This window comes from Vanellus vanellus, assembly GCF_965231255.1.
Source record: "Vanellus vanellus genome assembly, contig: HAP1_SCAFFOLD_908, whole genome shotgun sequence".
Classification (NCBI taxonomy): domain Eukaryota; kingdom Metazoa; phylum Chordata; class Aves; order Charadriiformes; family Charadriidae; genus Vanellus; species Vanellus vanellus.
In genome coordinates this window covers 1-16184 of record NW_028127712.1, presented here as the reverse complement: position 1 = coordinate 16184, position 16184 = coordinate 1, and the positions used below count along the sequence as shown (strand labels likewise).

General features: G+C 67.2%; 3 protein-coding genes across 7 annotated transcripts; 1 reads left to right on the top strand and 2 right to left on the bottom strand.

The window, feature by feature from the left end:
• Positions 1-400: 400 nt before the first annotated feature.
• On the top strand, positions 401-3263 carry LOC309685097 (platelet glycoprotein VI-like). Of its 3 annotated transcripts, none has more exons than XM_082500907.1 (5): positions 401-646; positions 750-782; positions 1035-1304; positions 2311-2405; positions 2963-3263. In XM_082500907.1, the coding sequence occupies exons 1-5, from the start codon at positions 439-441 to the stop codon at positions 3128-3130; spliced, it is 774 nt and encodes a 257-aa protein (XP_082357033.1). In that variant the 5' UTR covers positions 401-438; the 3' UTR covers positions 3131-3263. The 3 variants fall into 3 exon arrangements, with proteins under 3 accessions (XP_082357033.1, XP_082357034.1, XP_082357032.1); XM_082500908.1 differs by having other exon boundaries at positions 422-646; positions 2350-2405; XM_082500906.1 differs by having other exon boundaries at positions 448-646; positions 2118-2405; positions 2963-3034.
• Positions 3264-3470: 207 nt separating this feature from the next.
• On the bottom strand, positions 3471-10376 carry U2AF2 (U2 small nuclear RNA auxiliary factor 2). Of its 3 annotated transcripts, none has more exons than XM_082500896.1 (13): positions 10201-10376; positions 9482-9617; positions 9321-9350; positions 9127-9230; positions 8890-9041; positions 8151-8267; positions 7932-8070; positions 7402-7481; positions 6991-7113; positions 6455-6541; positions 5039-5167; positions 3653-3787; positions 3471-3613 (listed from the first exon to the last, which is right to left on the bottom strand). In XM_082500896.1, the coding sequence occupies exons 1-12, from the start codon at positions 10247-10249 to the stop codon at positions 3653-3655; spliced, it is 1281 nt and encodes a 426-aa protein (XP_082357022.1). In that variant the 5' UTR covers positions 10250-10376; the 3' UTR covers positions 3471-3613. The 3 variants fall into 3 exon arrangements, with proteins under 3 accessions (XP_082357022.1, XP_082357020.1, XP_082357021.1); XM_082500894.1 differs by having other exon boundaries at positions 3474-3613; positions 5039-5287; XM_082500895.1 differs by having other exon boundaries at positions 3474-3613; positions 5039-5254.
• Positions 10377-11062: 686 nt separating this feature from the next.
• CCDC106 (coiled-coil domain containing 106) lies at positions 11063-16178 on the bottom strand. The gene is given in 7 exon segments (XM_082500890.1): positions 11063-12383; positions 13204-13405; positions 13836-13978; positions 14921-14944; positions 14947-15027; positions 15311-15386; positions 16025-16178. Coding segments are annotated over 7 exon segments (855 nt in total). The 5' UTR covers positions 16037-16178; the 3' UTR covers positions 11063-12066.
• Positions 16179-16184: the final 6 nt, after the last annotated feature.

The window sequence follows — 16184 nt, the reverse complement described above, 5'->3', positions numbered from 1 at the left end:
CGAGGAACGCCACAGGTGTTAGCCAATGAGAAGGCGAAGGGGGGGGGGACGGCGGCCGGGAAGGGACAATCCCCGCCAGAAGCGCAACGGGGACTGTGGGAGGGTGGTCGGGGGGGGGGGGATCTATAGGACAGGGGAGGGTTGTTATGGGGGCCTATGGGGCGGGGGGGGGGATATGGGGCTCTAAGGAGCAGAACTAGGGGTGGCTATGGGGGGCCATGGGGCAGGGTTGGGGGGCAGATATGGGTGGGACATAGGGGGAGGGAGGCATGGGGCAGGACTAGGGCAGTTATGGGGGGGCTATGAGACAGTGAGGGGTGATTATGGGGGTCCCATGGGGCGGGGGGGAGGTATGGGTTGCCATGGGGCGAGGGGGGCAGATATGGTGGTTAATGGTGCAGATAGGGGGGTCCATGGGGCAGGGTTTGGTAGGTGGATATGGGGGGGCCATGGGGCAGGGGTGGGGGCAGTTATGGGGTGCTGTGGGGCGGAGTGGAAGGTGGCGCTGTGAGGCAGCGGATGCGGGGGGGGGCCGCGGTTTTGGGGGGGCTGAACCGCTCCCTTCCTGCTGGGCCCAACTTCTGCCTTTGGGGCGGCGGCGTCATGGGGAGCCCTGGTCCCCTGCCCCTGTTCCTCCTCCTCCTCGGTGGGTGCAGCGGGGGGACACACACTGCGGGGGGACACACACTGCGGGGGGACATTGGGGGGATGTGGGTGTCACCGCGTCCCCCTGGGTCTGTCTCCCACAGGGTGCTGCGTGCTGGAGAATGGGGCCTCAAACTGTGAGTACCCCGGGGTCACGGGGACTGGGGGGACACGCCATGGGGCTGGGGGATGCTGTGGGGCTGGGGGGGATGAAGGCCACCATCAACCCCTCTGACACCCCCGTGTCCCCCAATCCCCATCTTGGGTGTCCCTAATCTGCCCCCATCCCTGTGGTCCCCAATATCCCCGCTGTCCCCATCCCCATCTTGGGTGTCCCCAATGTCCCCCTGTCCCCATCTCGGGGGTCCCCACTGTGTCCCTGTCCCCAGCCAAGCCCAAGCTGTCCCCCGCGATGGGGCAGTGGCTGCCGGCCGGTACCACGCTGCGCCTCAAGTGCGAGGGTCCGGGACCCCGTTTCCTGCTGATGGGACCTGGACCGGGGCCGCTGGAGACCATCACCTCCCGACACTTCGTCACCTTTGGGAGCAACAACCTCACCAACATCAGCAGCGCCCACTCTGGGACCTACACCTGCCGCTGCCAGGACCCCCCCAACCCCCCCGGACCCCCCAGCAACACCGTGGAGGTGGTCGTCTTCGGTGAGCGGGGGACACTGGGCAGTTGGGGGGGAATTTGGGGGGTTTTGGGGGAATTGCGGGGTGAGGACAGGTCGTGTAGTGTTTGATTTTGGGGGGAACCGGGGGGGGGGGGGGGAGAATTGGGGTTTTGCAGGAGCTTGGGGGAATTTTGGGGTGAGAGGGTGTGTTTTGGGGGGTATAAGGGGTTTGGGGAGAATTTGGGAGTGAGGAGGGGGGGATGTATAGCCTGATTCGGGGGGGGGGGGGGATCTTGGGGTGAGGGGGGTGTTTTTGGAGGGAATTTGGGGTTTGGGGCGGCTTGGACGGATTTCAGGGTGAAGAGGAATGAGTGTAGTGTGATTTGGGGCGAAAACATGGGGGTTGGGGGGGAATTTGGGGTCTTGGGGGAATTTAGGGAGGTTTTGGGAAATTTGGAGTGAGGGGTTACGTGTGTAGAGTGTGATTTTGGGGGGGGATCTTAGTTTTTGGGGGGGGTGTCTTTTGGGGGTTATTCGAGGGAGAGTTCTCAAGCAGGGGGGCACAGGGTGGGTTTTGGGGGGGAATTTTGGGGTGAGGAGGGGTGTGTAGACTGATTTGGGGGGGCATCTTAGGGGTTTGGGGTAAGGGGGTGCGCTTTAGGGGGCAATTTGGGGTTTTGGTGTGAGGAGGGGTATGCGTAGTGTGATTTGGGGGTGGGAAATTGGGGGGGTTGGGGAGAATTTGGGGTTTGGGGGGCATTTCGGGATGAGAGCAACCCCGTGGAGGCAGTGGGCACCATTGAGCAGGGAAACTGGGGGGCTGGGAACCCCCCCATGACCCTCCCGACCCCCCCAGACCCACATCTGGACGCCCCCACACTGTGGCTGGGGCCGATGCAGCCACTGCCAGTGCCAGTGGGGAAAAAAGTCTCAGTGGTCTGTAAAGGGCCCCCCCAGCCCGGAACCTTCCGCCTCTACCGGGGGGGGCCCGGGGAGCGTGTGGGGGAGCAGTGGGTGGTGGCGGGGGGCAACGTCACCTTCACCCTCAGTCCCCTGGACAGCAGCAACACCTATTTCTGCGCCTACAGCCCCAAAAGTGGGGGCTTCTCACAGCCCAGCTCCCCCCTGCTGCTCCTGGTGGAAGGTGAGGGGGGGGCACCCCCAAATTTGGGGGGCAAAGGCGGGGGGAGTCCCAAATCAAGGGAGGCTGGGGGGGGAAGGGGGCGCTATTAAAGGGATGGGGAGAGTCTCAAAATTCAGGGGGTGTCCCCAAAGTCAGGGGTTTGGGGGGGGGTGTCCTGAAGATGGGGAGGGATTTGGGGGGAGAGTTTGTCCCGGGGACAACCCCCGAATCCAGGGGGACTTTTTGGTACCCCCCCCCCCGCAAAATAAGGGGGGGTCAGAGTAGCCCCTAAATCCAGGGGAGTTGGGTGGGAACCCCCAAACCTGAGGGGGGGCGGGTTTGAGGGAGGGCGGGTTTGAGGGGGGCTGAGGCTGCATCCCCAGAGAAGGGGGGGTCCCAAAAGGGGGGAGCTGGAGGGGGGGGGGGGGTCACCAAACCCATCCTGGGGATCCCTCAAACCCCCCCTGGGGGCAGCTGTGGACCCCCCCAGGGCAGGATAAGGGGAGGGGGGGGCAGGTTTTTGGGGTGCTCCCATGGATTTGAGGGGGGGGGCCACCTAAAACCCCCTCTCCCCACAGGGCGGGATGCCACCCCCAGGAGCCCCGACTGGCCTGGCTGCGAACATTGGAGGGGGTGGAACTGACCTCCACCCCCCCCCCCAAACCCACCGCTGCCCCCAGACATTGGGGTCCCCCTCCCAGCTGCCCCCCCCCAGACGCCCCCCCCCCCCCGCTTCAGCACAATAAAGCAGCATTAGCCGCACGCCTGCATCCATGTCAGTGCCCCCCCAACCCCCAAACGCAAAAGGGGGGGGGGCAAACCCCCATAATGGGGGGGGGGGGGGTCCTCTCCCCGCTCCCACCAGTGAGACACAGACCCCGGAGAATTGGAAAAATCGTTTAATTAGAGGGGGAGGGGGGAAGGAGGGGGTCTGGCAGGGGGAGGGGGGGGGTCCCCCGACTCTGTTTGACACGGGGGGGGGGGCCAGGGGGAGGCCCCCCCCCCCAATTTTTGCCAATACGAAACGCCACATTGAGGAGGGGGAAGGGGGGGGGGGGAGGAGCGCTACGACGAGAAACCAGCACTGGGGGAGAGGGGAGAAAAACCCCAAAAAGAAAAAAAAAAAAAAAAAAAAAAAAAAAGAAAACCAACAAAAAATAAACAAAACCCCTCCGAAAATAAAGGGGGGAGGGGGGTGGGGGGGTGGAGGGCGGTGGGGGTGGGGGGGGGGGGCCCTCCCGGCCGGCCCCCCCCCCCCCCGCCGGGGGCTACCAGAAGTCGCGGCGGTGGTAGGAGTCGGGGTCGCAGTATTTGGTGACCACCACTCTGTTGGCGAACTTGCGGCCGGTCAGGCCCTGCATGGCCTTCTGGCAGTCGAAGACGGAGGTGAACTCCACGAAGATCTGGGGACACGCGACACGTCACGGGGAGGGGGACACACGTGGCGCGACGCGGGGGGACGCACAGCACGGGGAGACACGACACGGGATGGGGGACGTCACGGGGGACACAGTGACACACAACGTGGGACACAACACAGGACAGGAGGCACATGTCACGGGACACGGCACAGGGGGGACGTGTCATGGGGGGATGGCACAGGGACACAGTGACACACAACACGGGAGACACAACACGGGACAGGGAAGCACATGTCACAGAGGACACATCACGGGGGAGACAACACGGGGACATACAACATGGCAGGATGCGACATGGGGACACACACGACAGGACACATCGCAGGTGACACAACGTGGGGGGGACACGAGGGGACACATCACAGCAACACGGGGGACAGGGTGACACACATCATGGGGCACGACACAGGACATGCAACATGGGGGACAGGGGGACACGTTATAGGGGACATGACGCAGGGAAACGCATCACAGGGACACACGTCGTGGGGGGACACGACGGGGGACACACGTCGTGGGGGGACACGATGGGGGACACACGTCAGGAAGGACATGTCCCAGGGGGACACACAACACAGGATGGGGGACACAAGTCACAGGGGATATGACACAGGACACGTGGGGACACACATCACGGGGACACACATCATGGGGGGGACGTGACACGGGGCAGGCATGACAAGGGGACACGCGTCACGGGGACATGTCACAGGAGGATGGGGGGACCCACGTGTCCAGCTGCCCCCACATCCCACCCCACAGGGGAACCCAGTGGCCGGGCGCTGTGTCTGTCCCCACGGGGTGTCCCCCAGTCCAGACGCTGTCCCTGTCCCCATTCCCACATCCCCACAGGGTATTGGGGTGTCTGGGGGCCACCCTCGTCCCCCTGCCCTGTCCCCACAGGGTACTGGGGCGTCTGGGCGCTGTCCTTGTCCCACTGTTGCGTCCCCACGGCGTACTGAGGTGCCCAGTCACTGTCCTTGTCCCCATTACCACATCCTCATGGGGTGCAGGGGCACTGTCCCTGTCCCCACGAGAACTGACATGTCTGGGTGCCGTCCCTGTGCCCCCGCTGTGTCCCCACAAGTACTGGGGTGTCCAGTTGCCATCCCTCTCCCCCGTCCCCGTCCTCACGAGTACTGGGGTGTCTGGGTACCATCCCCGTCCCCCTGCCCCGTCCCCGTCCCCCACCCCAAACGCCGTCCCCCCCGTCCCCCTCTCCTCCTCTCCCACCTTTCCGCAGCCGGGCACCTCGACGCCGTCGACGGGCCGGGGGATCTCGATGGATTTGACGAGGCCGTACTTGCCGCACTCGTCCCGGACGTCCTCCACGATCTCCTCGTACTCCTCGTCGTCCAGCAGCTCCTCGGGCAGCACCATGTTCATCAGGCACAGCACCTCGGTGGGGTGGCCGCCCATCTGCACCTGCGAGCTCATCAGCCCGGGCACCTGCAGCGTCACCGGGGTCTGGTTTATCGTGCTCTGGTGGGGGGGGGTGGAGGGGGGGGGCGACAGCGGGGGGGTTAGGGGGGGTGACGGGACCCCGCTGTGCCCGCCCCGACGCGGGGGTGGGGGTGTCCCCCAGACCCCCCCCGCCATGGGGAACCCCAGCTCCTCCCCACATCGTCCCCGTCCCCCCCCCTCCCCGTCCCCAGGAAAAGACCTGGGGGTCCTGGCACCCCCCCACCCCCTGGCACAGACCCCCCCCAGCTGCCCGGGGACAGCAACGAGGGGTCCTGGCTACCCCCCCCCCGCCCCCGGCACAAGAGGGAACTCAGATGTCCTGGCACCCCCCACCCCCCCAGGCCCCCCCCCAGCTCCCTGGGGACAATAACGAGGGGTCCTGGCTGCCCCCCAGCCCCCCAGGAGGGAAGCCAGGCATCCTGGCACCCCGCAGACCCCCCTGGGTACCCGGCAGATCCCTGGGAATACAGACAAGGGGGTCCTGGTACCCCTACGTCACCCCCAGCGACCCCCCTGAGCTCCCTACAGATGAAGAAAAGGTGTCCTGGTACCCTCCAGACACCCCAAAAGAAAACCCAGGGGTCCCGGCTGACACCCCCCCCAGGAGAGAACCCAAGCATCCTGTCTGCCCCACCCCCACGGACCCCCCCAGTTCCCTGGGGACACAGACTAGGGGTCCTGGTGCCCCCATACCCCCAACACAGAACCCAGGCGTCCTAACTGTCCCCTAGTTCCCCCAGGGACACCCCCCCAGCTCCCTGGGGACAGGGACAAGGGGCCCTGGTGCCCCCAACCCCCCTCAAAAAGAGGATCTGCCACCCCAATAGCGTCCCCAGGAGATGACCCAGGTATTCCGGTGCCCCTAAACCCCCCTTCCCCCAGGAAAAGACCGAAGCATCTGGGACCCCCTGCCCCCCCCAAAAGACTGAGGACTTCTGGCACCCGCCCCCCAAAAGAGGACCCAGACATCCTGACAGTCCCACAACCCCCCCCGCCTCGCTGGGGATGGGGACAAGGCGTCCTGACGCCCCCATACTCCCCTAAAAGATGGCAGGCACCCTGGAGCCCCCCCCCCCAAACACCCTCAGAGGACCCAGGCCCCTCCCCCAAAGTGGGGGGGACACCCCAGTGTCCGTCCATCCCTCCCCCACCCCGGGGGGACCCTGATGTCCGGCGCCCACTCACCAGGGTGGCGTTCTTGGCCCCCACGCTGGCCCTCTGCACCAGCAGCTTCTTGTCACCCAACTGCATCCCGTTCAGCCCAGCGATGGCCTGAAGACCGGGGGGGAGATGGGGAGGGGGTGTCACCAGGGGTTTAAGGGGGTCACCGAGGGGTTTGGGTGACCCTCACCCAAATTTAGGGCACTCAGAGATCCCAAACCCGCAGCAGCAGGTGGGGGGCTCGAAGTGAGGCGTTCCCCTCTCTCCTCCCAGAGGGGAATTTGGGAGGGTTTGGTTCTGATCCTCCCCTCAAAAGCAGCGTGATTTGGGGAGGGGGGCGATACCTGCACCCCCCCGGGGCACCCCGAGGGGCTGGGGGGTTCCCAAACCCATCCAGGGGAGTCCCCGGGTCCGTTCAGGGGTGTCTTCAGAGCCCAGCAACCTCTCCCCAATGAGTTTTGGGGCACGTTTTGAGGCATTTTGGGGTGGATTTGGGGCACAAAAAGTCCTGCAAGTGCCCAGGGGGGGTGGGGGAGGGGCGGGGGGGGGGTTGGGGGTACCTGGTCAGTGACGTTGATGTCGACATACTCGCAGAAGGCGTAGCCCTTGGAGAGGCCGGTGGCGCTGTCCTTCACCAGGTTGAAGGCTTTCAGGGGCCCGAAAGACGTCAGCAGCTCCTTCACCTGGGGGGAGGGTGGGGGTGGATGACAAGCAAAATTGGGGGAGGAAGGGGGGGGGAATGGTGGTTCTGGGACCCCTCCACGGCACCAGGAACCCCTCCCCAGAACTGGGACCCCCACCCCCAAACACCCCAGGGGTCCCAGCCGCTTCCCTCCTCCCAATTCTTGTCCCCGTTGATGGAGGTCTCAGCCTTGGGGGGGGGGGGCTGAAAGTTTGGCTGCTGTCTCCCCACGCTGGGATTTCCACCCCCTCAAGGTTTGGGGGGGCTCTGGGGGTGTCCCCCCCCTCACCTGGTCATCATTCAGGTAGTTGGGGAGACCCCCGATGAAGAGTTTGTGAGCGGAGTCGGGCACCACCGTGGAAACAACACCTGGAGGGGAGGGAAACATGGCTATGAGCTGGGGGGGGGCACGGCGGGGGCCCCCAGGACCAAACTGGCACCAGGGGGAGCTCCAAAATGGCCGAGATCTCTGGGGGGTGGAAAAAGAGCACCCCAGAACTGCCTCCTCCCCTCCAAATCCCTTTCAAAGGGAGAATAATGCACCCCAAAGAAAGCAAAGAGCACCCTGGAGTGCCCCCCCCCCCCCGCTTCCAAATCCCCTTTTGGGGGGGCACAGCTCACCCGAAAACGGAGAAGACCCAGTGGGGGGGCCACGGCCATTTTGTCCCCCCCGAGAGGAAAAAGGACCCACTGCAATAAGGACGAGACCCCCATGCAGCGTTTCCAGTGCTGCGTGCACCCCTGCCCCCCCCCCCCCCCCAGCTGCCCTGTGAGGCTGTAGGGGGGGCCTGGGGGGGGGTTTGGATCCCCCCCACTCACCCGGCACGTAGACAGAGGGGTTCTCCGACATGCCGGGCAGCGGCTGGTAGTCATGGGGGCGACGGATCTTCAGCGACTGCCCTTGGAAGATGATCCCGTCGAAGGCCATCGCCTGCGTGGTCTCATCCACCGAGCGAAACTGCGGGGGGGGGACAGACACATTAGCGACCCCCCCACAGGCACCACAACCCCCTCCTCCCTCCCCCACCCCCTTTTCACCTCCAAAAAGGCGAAATTCTTGTCCTGGTTGATCTGCACAGCCAGGACGGGGTTCCCGGGCGCCTGGGTCAGCCCCCCCAGCCGCATCTGGGCGTTGAAGAAATCCATCATGGCTTCCTAAAATGGGGGGGGGGGGGGCACAAAAAAGCAATGAAAAGGGGAGCAGAGAAAATAGTGAGGCTGAATTGTTCCCATCTCCTGGGGGGCGGGATCGATTGGGGAGAGGGGCTGCATCTGCGAGAAAAAGCAGGGGGGAAAGTGGGACTGAGCCCCTTGTATTGGGGAAAATGGGGGGTTTGGGGGGAAAGGGGGGTGGTTTGGAGGGGGGGGGGCTCAGCGCCATGCCCACTGGGAATGTCCAGGAGGTCTGGAAGTGGTGGGGGGCAGAGACTGAGCCCCCCCAATGAGAAAATAAGAAGGGTTTGAGGTGCAAAAATAAAGCGTTCTTTTGGCGAACAGGTGTTTTTTGGGGGGGAAACAGGGGGGTTGTGTGGAGTAGGGGAAATGGGGGGCATTTGGAATACAGGAGAGGGTTTGGGGGGATGAGGGGTGGTGAAAGACCAGGAAGGGGTTTTGGGGAGGAAGGGTGGACAGGTCCGTCCTCAAGGCCTCGCTTGAGGCAGGAGGCTCTTCCCTCAGCGTTCCCAAACCCCCAGACCCAAAGCGGTGCCGTATTCCGAATCCTGCCCTCCCCGAACCCTGTACCCCCCCACCCCTTGTCCCTTCCCCCCAAAAGTACCTCAGTGATGCCGAAGGGGATGTTGCCGACGTAGAGGCGCCGGGCCTGCCGCGTCATCTGGCTGCCCACCACCGGCACCGGCGTGGGGGTGACGGCCAAACCGTCGGGGGTCATGGTGGGCAGCAGCGCTGTGGCCGGGATCTGCCCGGCAGCTGGAAAACGGGGAGGGAGGGGGCACCGTCAGAGGCTGGGGGGACTCAGGGGGAGCCTGGGGGGTCCCTGGGTTGGGGCACCCACCTTGCATGGCTTTGTACTGCATGGGGGTGATGTGCTCGAAGCCCGGGGGGGGCACATCCCAGTACTTGCGAATCTTCTTCTTCTTCTCGTGGCGGGGGGAACGGCTGGTGGGGGGCACAGCAGAGTGAGGGGGGGGGGGGGCTGAGCACCCCCTGCGCCCCCCTCCCACCATTAACAGACCCCCCCAGACTCACCTCAGGGGTCCCGAAAGGCTCAGGGGCGACCTGCAACAGAAAAGAGACTCCATTACAATGAGTGCCGGAGCTGGCTCTTCTTTTTAATTAGGGGGGGGGGGTCCCAGACCCGCTGACATCGTCCCCCCACCCAAAAGGTGACCCAGGTGTCTGGGCATTACCGGCGCCGCCGGCGGTCGCGGGAGACGCTGCGTTGATCCCGGTTCCTCCGGTCCCGGCTGCGGCTCCGACGTTTCCGATCCCGGCTGCGTGAGCGGCTGTGGCTGCGCTTCCGGTGCCGGTTCTCCTTGTCACGCTCTGCCGGGGGGGGGCGTTACGGGGGGTGTCAGCATCCCCCCAACACCCCCTGGGGACAGCACCCCACCCCCCGCAGCCCTGAGATCCCCCATAACCCCAGAAGGGGGGGGTCTCCATCCTTTCATGGAGGAGTACGGGGCCCTCGTGGGGGCAGAACGTGGCGCGGGGGGGGGGCAACACATGGCGGAGGGGCTGTGGGGGCTACCCCCTCCGGGGATGCTGCTCCCTCCCAGAACGCCCCAAATTAAGGGGGGGCATAATCTGGGGGTGGGGTGAAGCACAGGGGGTGTTCAAGTGGGGGTAAGGCCCTCTCAAATTGAACACAACGTGGGGGAGGGAGCAGGGACCCCCCACTTTTGTGGGGAGGGGAAGGCCCCCCCTCAAAGGGGGAACGTGGTGGGGGAAGCAGAGCCCCCCAACGGGGGCGAGGGGGTGTGCAGGGGATCGGGGCAGCCTCCCCCCGGGAGCACCCCACGGGGGCGGGCAGGCACCCGGGTGGGGGCGGGGCGGTCCCGGTGGCGGTTGGGGGAGGGGCGGCGGCGGCGGCGGCGCGGTGGGGGCGGGGCGCCGCCCCCGCCGGTACCTTGTTTGTTCTCGTTGAGCTGCCGCTCGAACTCGTCGAAGTCCGACATGATGATGGCGACGGCGATGGCGGCGGCGGCGGCCTCGGCTCCGGCCCCGGCCCCGCTCACCAGCTTCGGCCTCGGCCCCGGCTCCGACCCCGCGCAGGCCGCGGCGGCACCGTCCCCCCGCTCGGCAACGCTCGGCCGCTTCCGGCCCCGCGCTCGGCAACTTCCGGCCGCCGCTCGGCGCTCCTCGGCGCACGTTCGGCCCTTTCCGTCACTGCTCGGCCCTTTCCGTCACAGCTCGGCCCTTTCCGGCACTGTTCGGCCCTTTCCGGAAGAGCTCGGCGCTCCCCAGGCTTCTTCCGCCGCGCTGTTACGCCACTTCCGGTCGCAGGCCTCACCGACTTCCGGCCTGGACCGGAAGAGCTGCGCTCGGCCACTCTCCCCCGGTGGGGTGCTGCCCCTCTGCGCTGGGAGAGCCCCGGTCCGCGGCTCGGTACCGCCCGGCCGCCGCCTCGGCCAACGCTTCCGCTTCCGGTCGGGGGCGACTTCCGGCTGGCCGTCTCCTCCCCCGCCGTGTGGCTCCTTCCCGCTTCCCGCCGGGAAGGGAGCGGAAGTGTCGTCACGAGGAAGCGGGGGCCGCACGTGCGCCGCGAGGAACAACCCCCACCCCCCCCCCCATCCGCGACCTCCTGACTCTGCCCCTGACCCCATAACTGACCCCAACCCCTGACCCCTGCGACCCCCAACCCGACGCCCTGATTGGTCCCTGCGACCCCCTGACCCCGCCCCTGACCCCTCCATGACCCCAATGCCCTCCCGACCCCCCCAGACCCCCAACCCCATGACCCCCCGACCTCCCCCCCGAGGAGCCAGACCACTTTGCCCAAATCTTGACCGTTTTTCCCCATTTATTCACTATTTCCTGCCCAGTTGCCTTCTTTTTTTTTTTTTTTTGGTGGGTTTTTTTCCCCATTTTTCCATTTTTTCTCTTCTTTTCCTGTTTTTTCCCTGGCTGGGGGGGGGAACATACATAGCAGGGGACACACACACCCACCAGCCCCCCCCCCCCCCCAGCCCGAGCCCTGGGGTGGGGGAGGGGCGCGGAGGGGGAGCTGGGGGGCCTCACCCCCCTGGGGGGGCACGGGGGGGTCCCAGGCTGATTTTGTGGGGGCCCCGTCCTGTTGGGGGGTGCCTGGGGGGGGTCCCGTGGGCACCTGGGGTGTCCCAGCCCACTGCAGGGGGAGGGGGGATGCGGGGGGGGGGTGTCAGGCTGGTTCTTGGGGGGGTCCCCATCCCAGTACAGCAGCGAGTGGGGGATTTGGGGGGGTCCGGGGGGGTCCCAGCCCACTGGGGGAGTGTGTGGGGGTCTTGGGGGGGGTGTCTTGTCCCACTGGGGGTAGTGGGGGGGTCTGCGGGGGTCCCAGCCCCTGGGGGAAAACGGGGGGGTCAGGCTGGTTCGGGGGGTGGTCCCATCCCGATGCAGGAGCGAGTGGGGTGTTGGGGGGGGGGGGTTCGGGGGGTGTCCCAGCCCACTGGGGGCGTGGGGGGGGTCCCATCCCGGTGCAGGCGTGAGTGGGGGGCGTCCCACCTTGCTGGAGTAGTGCGTGGGGGGGTCAGGCTGGTTGGGGGGGGGGTCCCATCCTGGTACAGGATGGAGTGGAGGATTTGGGGGGGCTTGGGAGGGTCTGGGGGTGTCCCAACCCACTGGAGGGTTTGGGGGTCCGATGGGGGGGGGTCCCAGCCCCCTGGGCGAGTGGGGGGGGGGGGTGTCCATCCCAGTGCGGGAGCGAGTGGGGGTCCCACCTTGCTGGGGGAGCGCGTGGGGGGGGTCCGTGGCGGGGTGGGTGGTGGTGCTCCCGCGTGGGGGTGCCCCCCCCCCCTCACCGCTTGAAGCGGTAGGTGATGGGCAGGAGGAGTTTGCTCTTCTTGAGGGCCTGGACCTTCTGGAGGGTGTCGGGGTCGAGGGCGAGGAAGCAGCGCCGCGAGTACTCCAGCAGCCGCTCCTTGGAGGGGTCGAACTCCCCCACCTCCGCCAGCTTCTCGGGGGCCACCAGCAGCAGCTCGGCGATGGGGGTGGTCAGCGCCACCGTGTTGCGGTCCACCCGGTGGTGCTCGAAGGCGCGGCTCATGCTCTTCAGCTTCTGGAAGGTGGTCAGGATCTTCTTGTAGCGGGAGAGGACCCCATCGGCGTCCTTCACTGCGGGGGGACGGGGGGACACAAGGATGGGATGGGGACACGGGGTGGGATGGGGACACGGGGATGGGATGGGGACACGGGGTGGGATGGGGACATGGGGATGGGATGGGGACAAGGGGATGGGATGGGGACACAGGGATGGGATGGGGACACAGGGATGGGATGGGGACAAGGGACACAGGGACACGGGGATGGGAGGGATGGGGACATGGGAACAATACGGGGACAAGGGACACAGGGATGGGAAGGATGGGGACATGGTGACAGGATGGGGACAAATGACACAGGGACAGGGATGCAGGAATGGGATGGGGACAAGGGACACAGGGACACGGGGACGGAATGGGGACAAGGGACACAGGGACATGGGGATGGGAGGGATGGGGACATGGGGATGGGATGGGGACAAGGGACACAGGGATGGGAGGGACAGGGACACAGGGATGGGGACACGGGGGTGGCAGACATGGGAACAGGGGGACAAGAACATGAGGATGGGGAGAGGGACGTGCGAGGGACAAGGATGGGGGGACAGGGACACAGAGATGGAGGCACATGGGGACAACAGGGACAGATGGGGGGACATGGGCCAGCACCGGTGGGGGACAGGGCAGAGAAGAGACACTGTCACCTCCAGCCACAGCCACCAGCATGGGGGGACCTCGGGGACGTGGTGGCCTGTGGGGTCCTGGAGGGGAGCGGGTCACCCTGCAGGGTTGGGGGAGGGGGACAGGTGTCCCCAGGGTGTCCCCACAGGTCAAGGGAGGCTCGGAGGGGTCCCAGTGTCCCCAGAGGGTCCCCAGTGTCCCCAGGGTCTCACCCCGCTGCCGCTCGCGGGTCCGGGCTTTGCCGACGCGGCGCCGGGTGACACCGCTTTTGGGTTTCTGCCGCCGCCGGTCACCGGTGCCGCCGTCCTCCGAGGGGCCGAGGGAGGAGGCGACGCTGTCGTTGTCTGTCACCTCCCCGTTGCGGGGGTCCCCCGCGTCCCCCCGCCGCGGCGCCGCCTTCCCGCGGCCGTGCTCCTCTGCGGGCAGCGCTCAGCGCCAGAGGGACACAGGCGTCCGTGCCCCACACCCCCCCCCGCAACGTCCCCATGTCCCCCCCCCATGTGCCCCTGCGTCCCCCCCAAGACCCCCTGTCCCCACATCCCTGTGTCCCCTTGTCCCCCCAGATCCCCATAACCCCACATCCCCTTGTCCCCAAATCCCCCCAGGAGCCGTGTCCCCCAAACCCTGTCCCTGTGTCCCCACACCCCCCCAGACCCCATGTCCCGTCCCCCCCATCCCCCCCAGACACCGTGTGCCCCCCAAACCCCGTCCCTGTGTCCCCACGTCCCCCCCAGACCCCACATCCCCCCGCCCTGAGCCCCCCCACATCCCCCTGCCCCCCCATGCCCCCCGCCCGGAGCATCCCCCGTGTCCCCCCCACGTCCCCCCGACGCGTCCCCCTCACCGTCCCCCCGCGGGCCCCCGAGATGAACTTGTCGAGTTGGCAGCGCAGGAAGTCCCTCTCCTCCTCCAGGTCCTCGATGCGCTTCTGCAGCCACGCGTTGCGCTCCAGGGCCAAGTGCAGCTGCGCCCGCGCCCCGGGGGGCTCTGGGGACCCCCGGGGACCCCCACCCTCAGGCCCGCGTCCCTGGAGACCCCTCCTTCCCTCGGGGACCCACATCCCCAGGGACCCCCCCGACTGGGGCACCCCCAGCCCCACATCCATAGAGACCCCCCCCCCAGCGCCCCAGGAAGCTCTGGGGATCCCCATGTCCCTGTGGGGGACCCCCCTCTCCTTAAAGACCCCTCTTCCCTCTAAAGACCCCCCCAAAGGCCTCCCGCTTCGCCCCCCCCCTTCCCCTAAAGACCCCCCAAAGATCTGTCCCCCGAAGCCCCCCCTTGACCCTCGATATGCCCTAAAGACTCCCCCAAAGACCCCCCATCTTCCCCTAAAGATCCCCTCATTCCCCCTAAAGCCCCCCCAAGACACCCCCTTTCCTCACACCCCCTCTTACCCTCTAAAGACCCCACCAAAGGACCCCCTTCCCCTAGAGACGCCCCCACAGAGACCCCCATTTCCCCAAAAGATCCCCCTTCCCCTAAAGACCCCCCCTTTCCTCTAAAGACACCCCCAAAAGCCTCCCCCTTCCCTCTAAGGACCCCCTTTTACCCTAAAGACCCCCCCAAAGACCCCCCCCCCTTCCCCTACAGAGCTTCTCTTTACCCTAAAGATATGCCCCCCCCAAGACCACCCCTAAAGACACCCCCCCTTCCCCCTAAAGGCACCAGGAGTCCCCAAGTTGGGGGGTCCTGGGGGTCATGGGTCTGGGGGGGTGTCCCCAGGGCATGGGGGGGCTCTGGGGTTGCTGTCCCCCCCAGCCCTACATCCAGGGCACCCCCCAGCTTGGGGACCCCCAACCCCACACCCTGTAGGGACCCCCCCCACCTCAGGGGGCTCTGGGGACTCCCCCCTCCCCCCCGCCCCAGACCCAACCCCCTGGGGACCCCCCCCAAAGGGATGCAGGTGTCCGGGCGACCCCCCCCCCCCACCTTCGAAGCTGCTCTGGGGGGGCTGAGGCTGTAGAAGATGGGGGGCTCAACGTGGGGGGGCTCCTCAAAGGGGATGGAGATCTCAAAGGCCTCTTCGTCCTTCTTCACTGGGGGGGGTGGGGGGTGGGGGGTGGAAGATAGAGGGAGTCACCATCGCCCCCCCGTCCCCCAGGGCACCCTGACCCCCCCAGCACACCCCAAGGGGGTCGTGTCCCCCCCCGGGGGCACTGACATCCTCCAAATGAGGCTTCTGCCCCCCCAGGGGGTGCCCTGACCCCCCCCAACAGGCTCCTGCCCCCCCCCCCCAAATCCCTCCTCGTGTCCCCAGTTCCCTGACACCCCCCCCCCCGCCCCGGGCCCCCTCAAAGCCCCCCCCCAGCCCCCCAGTACCGGGTCGTCGTCGGCGCTCGGCCATGGCGGGGACCCCCCCGGCCCCCCCGCTGCCTCCGGGCACCTCGGCGGGACGCTGCGGGGGAGGGGGAGGGGTGTCACCGGGGTGCAGTGTCACCGGGACCCCCCCCCAGCACCCCCCAGACCCCTGGGACCCCCGCAGGGTTCCCCCCCACGAAGGGACCCTCCCCAGTGGGACCCCCACACACACCATGACACCCCCTCAGGACACCCCGGGACACCCCCTCTGAGCCCCCCCCAATCTGGACACCCTCCCGGGACCCCCCCAAACCGGGACACCCCCTTCAGAACCCCCCAAACCGAGACCCTCCCCCACGGGAACCCCCAAACGGGGACACCCCCCCCCCCCCCCATCTGGACACCACCCCCAGGACCCCTCCGCTCCGGGGACCCCCAAAACCCAGCACCCCCCCCCGACCCCCAGACCGAGACACCCCCCCCAGACCGCGACCTCCTGCACCGCCCCCCCCCAAACCGGGACTCCCGCCCCCCAAAAAACAAGACACCCCCCCCCCCCCAAAAACCGGCGCCCTCCTCCCCCCAAAAACAGGGACCCCTACACGGGGGGTCCCCCCCAAACCGGGGGCGGGGGAGCCGTGCCGGGGGCGGGTCGGGGGTCCCTGTGGGGGGGTCCCGGCGGGAGGGGTGGTCCCGGCGGGGGGGGGGGTGTCCCGGCCGAGCCCCCGCGCTCACCCCGCTCCGCATCCGCCCGGCTGCCGCCGCCCGGGCAGGGACCGTCTGCAAAGAGCCGCCGGGGAGCGGCGACGAAGGGCGACGCGGGGGACGGGGACGACTACAGGGGGGTGGGGGGCCCGGTCCTCCGTCGTCCCCCCCCCCCAACCCGCTCCTCCCC

Excerpts from the sequence above, each read along its gene's own strand:
- LOC309685097 (XM_082500906.1), top strand. The coding sequence starts at position 520 with ATGCGGGGGGGGGCCGCGGTTTTGGGGGGGCTGAACCGCTCCCTTCCT. Across the intron at positions 647-749 it reads CCTGTTCCTCCTCCTCCTCG|GGTGCTGCGTGCTGGAGAAT; the intron begins GTGGGTGCAGCG and ends TGTCTCCCACAG. Across the intron at positions 783-1,034 it reads GGAGAATGGGGCCTCAAACT|CCAAGCCCAAGCTGTCCCCC; the intron begins GTGAGTACCCCG and ends CCCTGTCCCCAG.
- U2AF2 (XM_082500894.1), bottom strand. The coding sequence starts at position 10,249 with ATGTCGGACTTCGACGAGTTCGAGCGGCAGCTCAACGAGAACAAACAA. Across the intron at positions 8,268-8,889 it reads TCCCCTTCGGCATCACTGAG|GAAGCCATGATGGATTTCTT; the intron begins GTACTTTTGGGG and ends CCCCCATTTTAG. Across the intron at positions 7,114-7,401 it reads ACTACCTGAATGATGACCAG|GTGAAGGAGCTGCTGACGTC; the intron begins GTGAGGGGGGGG and ends CCCTCCCCCCAG.